Here is a 12,503-nt window from a genome sequence, read left to right as displayed (position 1 = left end):
GCCCAGGAGGTGCGATGGTCACAGTGTGCCGGCGGGCACGCCGCTCCTCTGCTGCTCGGACCAACTCGGACCATTTGGAAAATTTGCTGTTCTCGTGTAATTACAGAGTGAAGGAATTTCTATACTGAATGTGCACAGAGTCAAATAGCGTCAGGCGCAATGTGTTTGAATGTCTCTCCTAGTGGTCTCCCCCAACTCTCCCATCCGTACTGCCGAGAAGTACTTGTGCACGGAGCTCATACCTTGAACTTTTCAATATTCAAATGAATCCTGTGTCATGAAATTTTGATCCCTGTGAGATCTGGTTTCTTTTTATCTTATGTATGTGACTTGTCACTGTCTTAATTCTGTCTTAACTCAGGCATGCCTAATACAACCAATGATTGTATTTCATAGAGTCAAATTTCTACACTACGCCGGGTTCACATAATGGAATACTAAGATAGTCTTTCAGGTATCTGTACACTGAGATATATTTAACAACTCACAGCTCTAGTAATATGTGTGATAAACGTTGACTTCTTTTCCTCAGCTGATGATGACTTGGAGGACAGGGGAGATGACGATGATGATGACGAAGATGACGAAGATGACGAAGAAGAAGAGACTGGAAGAGAAGATGACATTCCTGAGGAACCAGTACTAGGTGAGAAACCCTAATCTCCTTCAGAGAAAAAATTTAAGACACTCAAAACTCGAGGTTCCCAGTCACTCCGGAAATCAGGGAAAAACCTTGAAAACAATTTTCCAGTCAAGGAAACGCAGGGAATTTTGGGAAAAAACACCCCCCCCCCAAAAAAAACACAGGGAAAACTCAGATTTGACAGTGACCCAGTTTTCGCCTGTTTGGTGTATGAGCTCCCTGTGCCGTTGTGTACAAGTTTTTTTTATTCCATTGACAGACTGTCTATGGTGGCTTTTTAGCGTAAATCCAGTGTGAATATTATCAGTTGCTTGGCTGCAACCAGCTCTTGACTTCCTAGCAACAACATTTGCAGACATCGAAAAACAAAACTAAGAAATTATTATGAAATACCTTACTTGACTGTAAGTGAATAATAGTCTCAAGCATTCTGTAAATTCATGGCACCTTGTGTGCTGGCATTTTCAAGAAAAGTGGCATTGTTGTATTAATTTCCAACGATAGTCGGCCGAACATCATTAAAAAAAACCTGACTTTTTTCCAAATACTGCCCCTATTATTTCTAGTCACAAAACTGCTTTTACTTTTACAAAAGTCCGTCAAGTGTTCAAAGAAATACAACCGCACGGATTTTCAGAATACGTATCGCAGATACTCAACTGGTAACACGCAATGCAATGCATTACGCAAACCGAAAACGGACACATAGATTTCAGGCCAAATACCTTGCAATGTTCAGCAACTTCTCTCCGACTTCTCCCTTGGTGTGCTAGAGAAATGTCAACTCAACTCAAGAATTTTTTCTTTTCCAGAGCACACAATTTGTCTGGAAAGTAACAACACAGTCAGATAAATTGTCTTTCTGCATTCAGGAGAGATGCCCAGTATCATGGCTACTCTCAAGAGTGTTTTGGCAATATTTCAGGGGTTCTTAATAGGTAGAGCCGAATGCTGTGTGCACAGTAATACTTGGCGTGACCTTTCGAAGTGGGGTGAACTACGATATCTTTTTGTTTTCAAAAAGGGGAAATTAAAGACTTACAAAGAAAGGACACTTCTGGAAATTGGATTCCAAAGACAGTCTAAGAAAAGAAAAGAAAAAAGAAATACCACCAGCAAAATGCAGGTATCATATCCTGGATATTACTTGCCACTGATCTCCTGCTATTTTCCCTTGTGGGAAAAAAAATCAATCGCCCAGCAATTTCTGTTGTGCAAAAACTGCTTTCTTTGTGTCTTTCAAATAAAATTGCTGATATTTTCAAACTTCGCAGACTGCACATTTTATGCTTTTGGGTCATTCTTTAAATTTGGGGTCCAATTTTTTTTATTTATTTTTTTTGGGGGGGGTTCCCTGTTACATCTGACATACGATTTTGTAAATTCAGAACACGTTCTTTAATGCCTTCTACCTCCAACAGAGATTATGTAATGCAAAAGTGCCTGCTAAACAAATCAAAATGGTTTGAAGTCAATTTTAATGATATTTGCATGTCAAATTACACACAGGTCAAGTGTAACAGGGACGGCAAAATGTCACACTTTTGGACCACAAATTTATAAAATGTCCCTGTTCAGTGTTCGTCATTGCAACTTTTGGCACGGATGCGAAGTACAATGTAATTTGCTCTTTATACAACATTTTGTTTGGTTTCAAGTGGTTTTGTTTGATTTCAGACAATATCACTCAGGAAATTGCCCAGAAGATGTTTAATACAGATTTACAAACCAAGTTACCCTGAAGCATTTCATGTATATCCATGTAATCCCTTCAATAAATTCAATGCTTGTACATTGCTTTGTTGTTCAAATTTAGCAACACAGACCATATCATGCCACTTCTGTACAAAGTCCACCGCAAACAATTCTCTATGTGAACTTTGAACAAATGGTTTGAAATGACATTTATGTTAAAGGGTCCATGAAATGAATTTTACATTGAAACATATTCCATTCCTCTGAACTGGATGAACATTATACGACAACGTTTTAAGGTTTTTATATATGTGTAAGTGTACTTTTACAACATTTAGGGGTAATATACAATATTTGCTTTTGCTGTAATTTTCAGAAATTGATGGGTTTGAGAATTAGTATTTTATAGCAAATATTGTTACACTGACCTGTTTAAAGTTTTGTGTTCATAGATGTTGGAAAAAACAAGAAAAAAAAATTGCTGTACTTGTTGTCTGGTTCACTGACCCTACTTCAGACGAAATGGAGCAATTTATAGGTGTCGGGAAATTGTCAGGTCAGGGAACCAGACTAGCTTGCTTGCACCCGTTCACGGATGCGTAGCGGATTGCAAACAAAATGTGGATTAATTAAATTTGGTAAATTGGGGGCAGTATTTGAAAAAAGTATTTTTATTTCCAATAATGGTTGGCTGATCATCATTGGAAATTGATACAAAACTTCCACTTTTCTTGAAAATGACAGCACACCAGGTGCCATGATTTCACATGATGCTTGAGACTATTATTGACTTACAGTCAAGTAAGCTATTTCATAACAATTCCGTAGTTTTGTTTTTTTGATGTTTATAAATGTTGTATATTACCTTCAAAATGTCCCATGATGTACCTTACAAATTAGGGCACTGAGCTGTGATGTCACATCAGGATGGGATCTATATACAGCTTGCAGATTTTAGTATACAAATCATGAACCCAAAATGTGGTTTACTGAAAACAATTGTATCAAATGCTTTCTAAATACCTGATTGTTGTGTGCTGAATAAACAATGAACACACCCCCCCCCCAAAAAAAACACCCCCCCCCAAAAAAAAAAACAGCCCAGAAAGTTTACCACGGCAAAACCCAAGATGCTAGCAACTTTTGCTACTGAAACACTGAAGCTTCTGCCTTGCATGACATCACGGTTTTGTTTGTGAATATACACATTTAATAACTTTGTAAGCCTCTAAACCAAAAGCCTCCCACCCCCCCCCCCCCAAAAAGACGACTTACCAACCTTATAACAGGCACGGGGACACTTGAAATTAAAATATAACACTAGGATGCACTTCAAAATTGTATTGAAAACAGCAAAAATCTGTACATCTATATGTACACTGTACATGTTATAACTGGCTCATAAAATGATATAAAATGTTTTATGTTTTTCTCAAATATATGTTTCTGTTTGTCTTCAAAAATGTTGCCTTTGGTTGTTGTGGTTGAAGACAATTGTGAGGTGTTCTGGCAAAATGAGACAAAACTGCGGGTGATTTTTTGTTGATTTTCAAATTTATTGATATTTGTAATCTTTGATATGTCTACTGCACATATCATGAAATAAAACAGTTTTTAGGGAAAAACAATTAGCATCTTTTTTTTTCATGAATACAAAAATTGAAACTTTAAGAGCCTTTTTCTCAGTATTAATACTTTCTAGACCTGTCGATAAATGCAAACTTTCAACAGCCATATAAACTTGTCTTTGGAATGTCTGATTAAAGTGTAATAAACGGTGTTGTAAGAAGAATTGTATTCTCTTTCCTAATACCCGCAAACCCTCATTTCGACCTCTAACCAGCTCGGCCAGAATGGCCTGCTGTTGTCCATTGTTTTTGGCTAGCTTGGTCAACTCATTCAAGCGATTTTCTTAAAAAGTTCTACGAAAAGTAACCGTGATTATGCAAATGCATAATGCTCCACTGAATGCACTCTTCAGTACTGCTTCTAAAAAGACAATTATGATTCCGATGCGAGGAAATATTGAAACAGACATACGAATAGATTTTTACAACTTGCCGTTGTAAATCCCAAATGGCAGAAGTAAGCTAACGCATGCATTACCATGAGTGGTTCTGTCGTTCAGGGATTTAATTAGCTCTGACATTTCGCCCGTAAGCCCGGACTGACCGTTCGGTCCTTATCTTGTCGACCCAGTTGCAACATCGGGCTACTCAAAAGCCATTAACATGACAATGAAAGCGTTTGCCGGTTGATACAATGTAATCTGCGATTCTTCTGTTTCTGAGCAAACAGAAAATTTCTGTCCGAGGACGGACTGAGCAAATTTACCTTGATGAAAACTGATTTCCCCTGATAAGTCTTTTCAGCTAGCTTGTCAAAAAGCGAACGAATTACATGTACATGTACATTGATTTGTGATTGTACAAGTTTGTGATATAGATGGGCAATTCCACGGAATTATAAACATCAATGAAAAAAATTCAAAAAATCCACATGCAACAGATGAAATGTTTATAATTTTTAGAAGGTTATGTTGAACAGTTCAGCTGTTACTTTCAACTGAAAAATTAATTAATCAGTACACAAAAAAATCAATTTGTCTGAATACATCCAACACTGTGGTGTTATGAGCCGATTTCTACTACAGCCAAAAAAGTTGGATGAATGCTTTTTTTATTAAATCATTACAAATGTAATAACTAACTAAATTTTATCAAAATTAAAATCCACTTGATGATAATAACTTTTATTATGCACACTGTTGAACTGTCCGAAATGTTTGTCCGACACGAGCTCATTTCTACTACATCCAAAAAAGTTCGATGAAATTTTTTTTTAATAAGTACACATGTAATAACTAATTAAATTTTATCAAAATTAAAATCCACTTCATGATAATAACTTTTATTATGCGCACTCTTGAACTGTCAAAAATGTTTGTCCGACACGAGCCGATTTCTACTACAGCCAAAAAAAGGTTGGATGCATTTTTTTTTTTTAAATCATTACACACCTAATAATTAACTAAATTTTATCAAAATTAAAATCCACTTGTTAATAACTTGCATTATGTGCATTGTAGAAATATTTGTCCGACACCGCAGCGCTGCTAACAGAAAAAAAAAGAATTAAAAAAAGACACTTGCATTATTCATTAAAAACTTGATAAAACTTAAAATAAATCAAAACAATAAGATGGCCTACTGTTTCGGTAGTAGCAGGAGATTTCTCATTGAAGCGAAACTTAAAATAGCAAAAATTAAGACAGAGCACACACAATTAATGCCATGAAAATAGAATTTCATCCATAAGGATACAGTGACAGATCCTTGGCATTTCAAAGAGGTAGTGGGGGTGGGAAAGGGGGGGGGGTGGGAGGGGGATAATGTCCAGACATGCCGGGGCAGCGTGATCCGCATACAAGAATCTTGTCAGAATGCCCACCCACCAGCCTATCAAAAGGTCATGGAATGGGAAGACGGCAGCAACAAACCACAGCCCACGGTTGGCCAAGATGGGCTGAAGGTGTATCAAGCTTGTGGACACTGCACTCACACTCGGATAGACGATAAGTCTTATCCATTCGGCTCAGTTTTGACAAACAAATTGGCGAAAAACATGATGAAAAAAAGCCAACCAACCCCCCCCCCAAAAAAAATGGAGGTTATTAACATGTACATGTTTTCATATACTTCATATACATGCTTGAAGATTATTCATCAGTAGAATGTCCACAGAATAAATAATTTGTTGAAAAACTACGGAGCAAATCCAGCGTTATGTAATGTACATGTACATGTATGTGACAGAGCTCTTCTGAGCTCAGTTAATAAACCTGAAAAAGCATTTTTTTTTTCCAAATCTTATATCATCATAGATGCCACTTTTCAGGTTTTAACCTGAATTCAGGTTTTTTTGCAAAAAAAATGTGACAAATTGAAAGTGCTGGATTTGGTCTGAAACATCCAGAAAACACATTTTTGAAAGGGGTAAGGGTAGTGTCAGGTTTTTTTTTAATAGTATTTCAGGCTTTTTATTGATATACGGTTGTACATCTGTCGTCTAGTAATGGTCAAAGAGATAACAGACAAGGAGTTTTGGATCATTTCTCTAAATCATTAATTAGATATCATGGTTAACTGGCTCTTTCACGGACATTACACTTCCTTTCGTAATGCTGGAATTGCTCTGCCACTATAAGATAAACTGAACTCCAACCAATAACCCTCTGTACTGATGACGTCACACTTTGTTTACGTGTGTGCTTTCCCATGGTGCTCAGTGGGCCGTGGGCCCCCACTGGCTCCATAGGAAAGTGCACATGTAAACAAATTGTGACGTCATCAGTACAGAGGCGTATTGTTTTCATACCGTACATTCAGTGTACAAGAACATATATTTACGGTGCCGTGAAAAAAAAAAACCATACTGCCTTGCCCGTCACTCTCTGTAATGCCCGAGACTGCCTGGCCACTCTGTGGTTTTATGGGTTCTTCAGTGAATAAACACAATTTAATACAATGTAGAACATCTGCTAATAGGTTGAAGGGAATACAGTAGTTTTAATCTTCATTAAATTGCTACATCACCAGTATGTATCAGGAATGTTTACCCAGCTTGGTATCTCAATGTTAAAGAAGCAATAATGTTTCAAATCGATCTCAGTATTTTTTGGAATTAAAAAACAAAATTGTGAATACTGAGAGGCTAAAGTACATAATTCAATATTGGGTTTTGCCCTTCACCGACGCATTTGTTTAAACACCGTTTACTCGGTGTTGTCCCGATTGATTGTGAGAAAAAGGTTCACAAACTACTCATGTGGGACTCGAACACATGACTTCCTGCTTACTAGTGCAGAAGTCTCAGCACTCAACCATTGATACTGTGTGATTACAGTCTTTATGAAATGCACTGATTAAGTTCAAACCTATTGCAAACTCAATCTTGTGAATGCAGTATATGCTTTTATACAACACCTGAATGAATCCCCGTCATCTGTTTGGCGTGGGTCGTTGGTCACATGTCATTGAATTATGCTTTCCAACGCACTGTGCAGCCGCACCACAAACATAAAAGTTCCATTCCACAGTAAATAGAACTTCCATTGCTCTGATGGGTCTCATGCTGTACATTCATAGTACCAGTTTACAAGTTACTAGTCAGATGACGAGGGTATATTCAGGCATTGTATAACACAAATAAAAACACCTCACCCACAGATTCTGTGTCTTGAATGGCCGAGAGCGAGTCACATGATACTTTCTATTTTTGCTATATTTCTGTGCACGGCCAAAAGTACTATACCCGTAGCAACCAAAGTACTATATCCACGGCGCTGTATTTGTGTGCAAATGCATGCTGGTGTGCGCGTTGAGTGTTGTGCATAGCGCGTATTGTTCCCAAGAGAGCGCGCCACTGAGTTGGGTTCAAACATTTCGTAAATGGGTGGTTTGGAAGACAGAAATACATTTCCCAATTGAAATTGAAGCTTATTTTATCGGTGTTCAGATTTAAATAATTTAAAATATTAAAACCAAGCAGAATCTGTGGGTGAAGTGTTATAAAACAAATACTGAATGCTTTATCTCATGGTGAAGTAAAACTAGCCTCCCTCGGTGATCCATGGAGCATTCCATTTTCCCTCGGCTTCACCTTGGGAAAATAAAATGTCGATGGATCACCTCGGGAGGCTAGTTTTACTACACCACTTGAAGCAGTCAATATTTGTATATTATGAATGTTTCACATTTGTGCAATGGAAAAAAAAGTAGTTTCCTTCGACGACAGATGGAATGGTCCCTTCTTCGCCTCGTGGAATGGAACATTCCATCTGCCACCTCATTAATTTATTTTTACCATTGCAATCATAAACATTCATTATTTGTATAATACGGTACATGTGTATACTGTATAATTTGAACATAATATACTGTATAACTACACAAAAAAGGTGGCTGTTATTTTAGAAGATAATTGTATGACTACAAAACTTAAGGAAAAGAAGTGTTTCAGTGTTTTAAATTAAGAGGTACCATTGTGTGATACTCTTATTTTTTGTAGGTCTGAGATTGATATTGACAGTTTAGCATTACTAAATGAACTGTGTGGTCGATATTAGCATTGATGTAAAGTACTTCAGTTCACTCTCGCTGTACATTCATGATTGCAATTATTTGTTTGGCCTTGGACGATTGTGCAACCTGCCCTCTTCACTTTTCAGAGAGTTGCTCTTAGAAACGATGGCCCGAGTAAAAAAAAAAAAAAAAATGGCTCTGAAGAGCGGCATGAAGGTTGATAAGAATGAGATCGGCCACTCAGGGGTAGCTGAATTGGCATGCTGGGCGGCAAGACAAAAAATCATTAGCTGTTTCATGTGCCAAGGTGATTGGGAAATAGAAGGAATGCGTGAGAACAGCCCGACAGAGCCTGCCCAGTCGGCTGTGTTTTGGTGCAGTGCACGCAGTGTGGAGTATTACAAGTCTGCCAGTGCAAGCAATTCTTTGTTGTATTGGGCACCACTCTCTCTCTAGCTGTGATGATTCTTGGAATTGCCTTTTATTTTTGGAAGTGTTACAGAACTGTTTCTCAGGCTTCTTTTGGAGATGTCAACTTTGGATTGCATTCACGAATTTACAGCGTCTTGATCATGTTGCAGTGGTGCATGTATTTTGATGCGCTATTTTGATACCCCAGTCGCATTGGTCATCTACGAGCCGATTGTCGCTTGGTATTAATAGGTTTCTAATGGAGATACGCAATTTGGTGATGGATGTCGTTGATTGTTCTCGCGGACTGCGTCGTAAAAATTGCGCGCACTCTGGAAACATTACTAGATGAGTTTTCCTTGAATGTCTTTCACAAGTCATTGAAACGACTTCTTGGAAGATTCCCAATGGAGATCTACATGGACATGTAAAAATTGTAATCGACAGAAGATGATGATGATGATGATGATGATAATGATTTATTTTCTTGTCGTTCAACGGACGTGGAACGTGCCATTATGAAACCAAATGGTGAATGTTGTGATACATGATAGATGCCATATGTATTTACTCATTAGTGTCTCTTCAGAGAAAGCAGTGCGGTCAGCTGTGGGATGTCAGGCATTTAACATTTTGGAGATGAAGTCAATGTCCTCTCGTCATTATGTATACATTTTGTAAATGTTATGTATACATGCATGAGAGGAAAGCCTGCAATTGATAGAATAGCCAATGGCCAGTTTCATGGAAATGAAACTCAGGATTTAAAGAAGTAGAATAATTGTGACGGAGTGTCGCTCGAGGAAGCACTGTGTTCGAGTAATCACGGCGCGAAATACCGATAGCCTATGGCTGTTTCCATAACTATTAAATTCTATGTAAAATAGATGGATTGGGCTTTTAAAGCAATGTCTCTTGTACTGTGAATGACTTGGATACAAACTTTTATCATCAACGTTTTCATCATTCTTGCCCTCGCTTTCAACGAAAGAATGAATACATAAACTCGTAGATCATTGCCGTCATTAGCATCATAGAGATAAACTCTTACAAACTTTTTTCCAACTGGAGAATTGTGCATCGTTTAAACAGAGCTACAGTACTTTCTTTCGCCAAGGCACACGAAGAGCTTCAATCCTCGTGCCTTCAGTGTTTAAAAACTTCACGGTACCCACGTCTGCACTCTGAAAATGAAATCAAAAATGAAAACTTTCACATCTCTGAACAGGTAATGTAACTTTGACCGCGACCGACAGAAACCTGTAAAATCTTCCTAGCGTCAGGTGGCAAGCCTTTGAAAGGAATATTAACGATAAAATAAAAGTTGGCAACATGGATACCTGCGTGATTACAAACAGCGCTTTTAAACCTGGTTTTGACCTCTCACTTTCAGAAGAGAGCATAGCGCATCTCCACTCGCTAAACACCAAAGTTCAGAAGCTGCGGGCCAGCAACAAGGAGTTTCTCACAACAGAGGTAAGACTTTGCATCATTTGTCTCATTTTTTTTAATAAAAATATAATTTAAATAGGATGTGCTGTATGAAACTTTTCATCCAGTATTGAAATAGTTGGGGTTTTCCTTGTGTTTTTTTTTAAATAATAATAATAATGATAATAACAACTGTATTTATATAGCGCCTTTTGCCAGAGGATACAAAGCGCTGGGGAAGAATGCAACCAAAGACAAGTAAATGAAGTATATGAACATATGAGGCCCATTGTGTAGCACCTTTTTGCTAGGTGCTGCAGCGCATTATTGCTGCCACTGCCAGAAACACCGGGGCAAACCCCATCTCTTAGTGACAAGTGTTACTGGGTTCTTTAACGTGCATTACACAACACACGGGACCTACGGCTTTACGTCCCATCCGAAAGGACGAAGCAACAATGGTAAAGTGCCTTGCTCAAGAGCACAAGCACCATGTTCCCACGGTCAGGATTCGAACCCATGTACCACGGCACACGAGTCGAACACCGTAACCATTGGACCACAGCACCCCAATGATTTCATTGGGTTTCCTTCACAAAATGTATTTTATCTTTTCTTGTTACACCGTATGTTTCTAAAGCTGGCAGTGGACACAGAATCTCTGTTTTATCTGGGTGTTAACTCTTCAGGTCAATTCTCATTAAAAGTTTGGCGGAACTGAATAAGCAATTTCTCAAATTGGAAAAGTAGCCAGAAAGAGGGTGGTTTCACCCACGCCCGTGTGACCCTCCCTTCCCCGAGGGTGTGCTATCGCTTGTCACATTTACGCCAGTTCAAGAGAAACTGAGTTATTTTTAATCTGCTACCAAGCAAATTTGAAGCAGAGAATGATATGAAACTCAAGTTCCTGGGGAAACGCACACAAAAAGGCTGCTGACAGAATGACCAAGCTTGAATGACTGACTGACTGGGGCTTCCTTCAACGGGAAGTCGCGATTTTGAATCGTCCTGGAGTTAACTGAACATTTCCTTCATGGACCTGGTTGGGTTGGGCTCTGAAAGAAAACCCCCACCTCTCCCCCAACCCTGGAGGATGTTTGAAATTACCAGGAAAAGCGGCCCCTAGTTACTGCTCTGAAATCCCAGCTTTTTTTTTTTTTGGATTTAAATACTCCCACTTGCGAAGGATATATTCATTTTGCGGTGTGGGTTTAGCAATATCCTGGGTGGAGAGGGTTTTTTACGCTCGCTCGCTTGCTCTGCTGGCAGTATGCAGGATGATGGATTGGGACCATGGATTATACGCAGAGTTCAAAAATGCGTGGGAATACTGCTGGTAAGGAACTGCTTGTAACTTTAAACAAGAAAAACCTTTGTTATGAGTGTCTTCATTTATCTCGAACGGGAGGCAACTTTGTGTGGAATATCTCCTTTAATTTGCTGGCAGAGTTTGATTTTAAATTTGTAAGAAAAAGTTTTTGAGATCAGTTTCTTGTTTATAGAGTCACGTTGCCTCCCGGCAGTGCATGATGTTCTCTAGACGAATCTAGGCCCATGATTACTGTACATGACAAAGGCGCCCTTCAATGGAGAAACTATTGTGCACACTATTGTACAAAGCAACTGCCGTGTGGCTGATTATCTGAACAACAGCTAGCACAGTGCTTTCTCCATTGAAGGGGGCCTTCGTGATAGAATTGATAGCGTGCTCAGATTGGTCTCTAGCTAAATGTTTGATACAGCACTGCTCATCATTGTAGGTTTGATTTCACTTTATAAAAAAAAAAAAAAAAAAAAAAAGCAGGAACATATTTGGGGTTTAGGTATCTGTTAAATTTTTAGATGACTCAATCAAAAAAAATTGATAATTTCCTTTACTACAATGTACATACCAATTCGGTTTTGATATAACGGCTACGGTTTTGTTGGCCATTACAAGGGTACTTCCATGCCTGTTAGCTCAAGCACTCAATGTATGCAAAATCTGAACACATCACTGAATGTGAAATCTGTTTTGGTTTTCCATGTAGCCTGGTTTTCATTTTGAAAATTCCTCCCAAATGGCATTCAAAACCTCTCTTTTCCATTGTCCGATTCCATAATCTGGAACCGGTTCCTGACATCAGCGGTCGGGTCCTCGGGCACCAGGTTCCGATGCACAGCCCTAGCGGAAAGCCAGCCCAGTTTTCACAAAATTCAGACAATTCAGACACTGTAGGTCTATATTGTACATGTGTTTG

The 12,503-nt window shown here is 38.6% G+C and overlaps 1 protein-coding gene across 9 annotated transcripts in view; it reads left to right on the top strand.

Moving 5' to 3' along the window:
- LOC119746309 (A-kinase anchor protein 13-like) overlaps positions 1-12,503 on the top strand; it is a 135,106-nt gene that overhangs the window by 46,366 nt on the left and 76,237 nt on the right. For all 9 annotated transcript variants that reach the window (XM_038223181.1, XM_038223184.1, XM_038223182.1 and 6 more), the window contains 2 exons: positions 533-646; positions 10,226-10,308. In XM_038223181.1, the coding sequence (XP_038079109.1) occupies positions 533-646; positions 10,226-10,308 (197 nt within the window). The remainder of the gene's footprint in view (positions 1-532; positions 647-10,225; positions 10,309-12,503) is intronic.

Source organism: Patiria miniata, unplaced genomic scaffold (assembly GCF_015706575.1).
Source record: "Patiria miniata isolate m_02_andy unplaced genomic scaffold, ASM1570657v1 HiC_scaffold_7, whole genome shotgun sequence".
Lineage (NCBI taxonomy): Eukaryota > Metazoa > Echinodermata > Asteroidea > Valvatida > Asterinidae > Patiria > Patiria miniata.
This window is presented reverse-complemented; position numbering and strand designations above follow the sequence as displayed.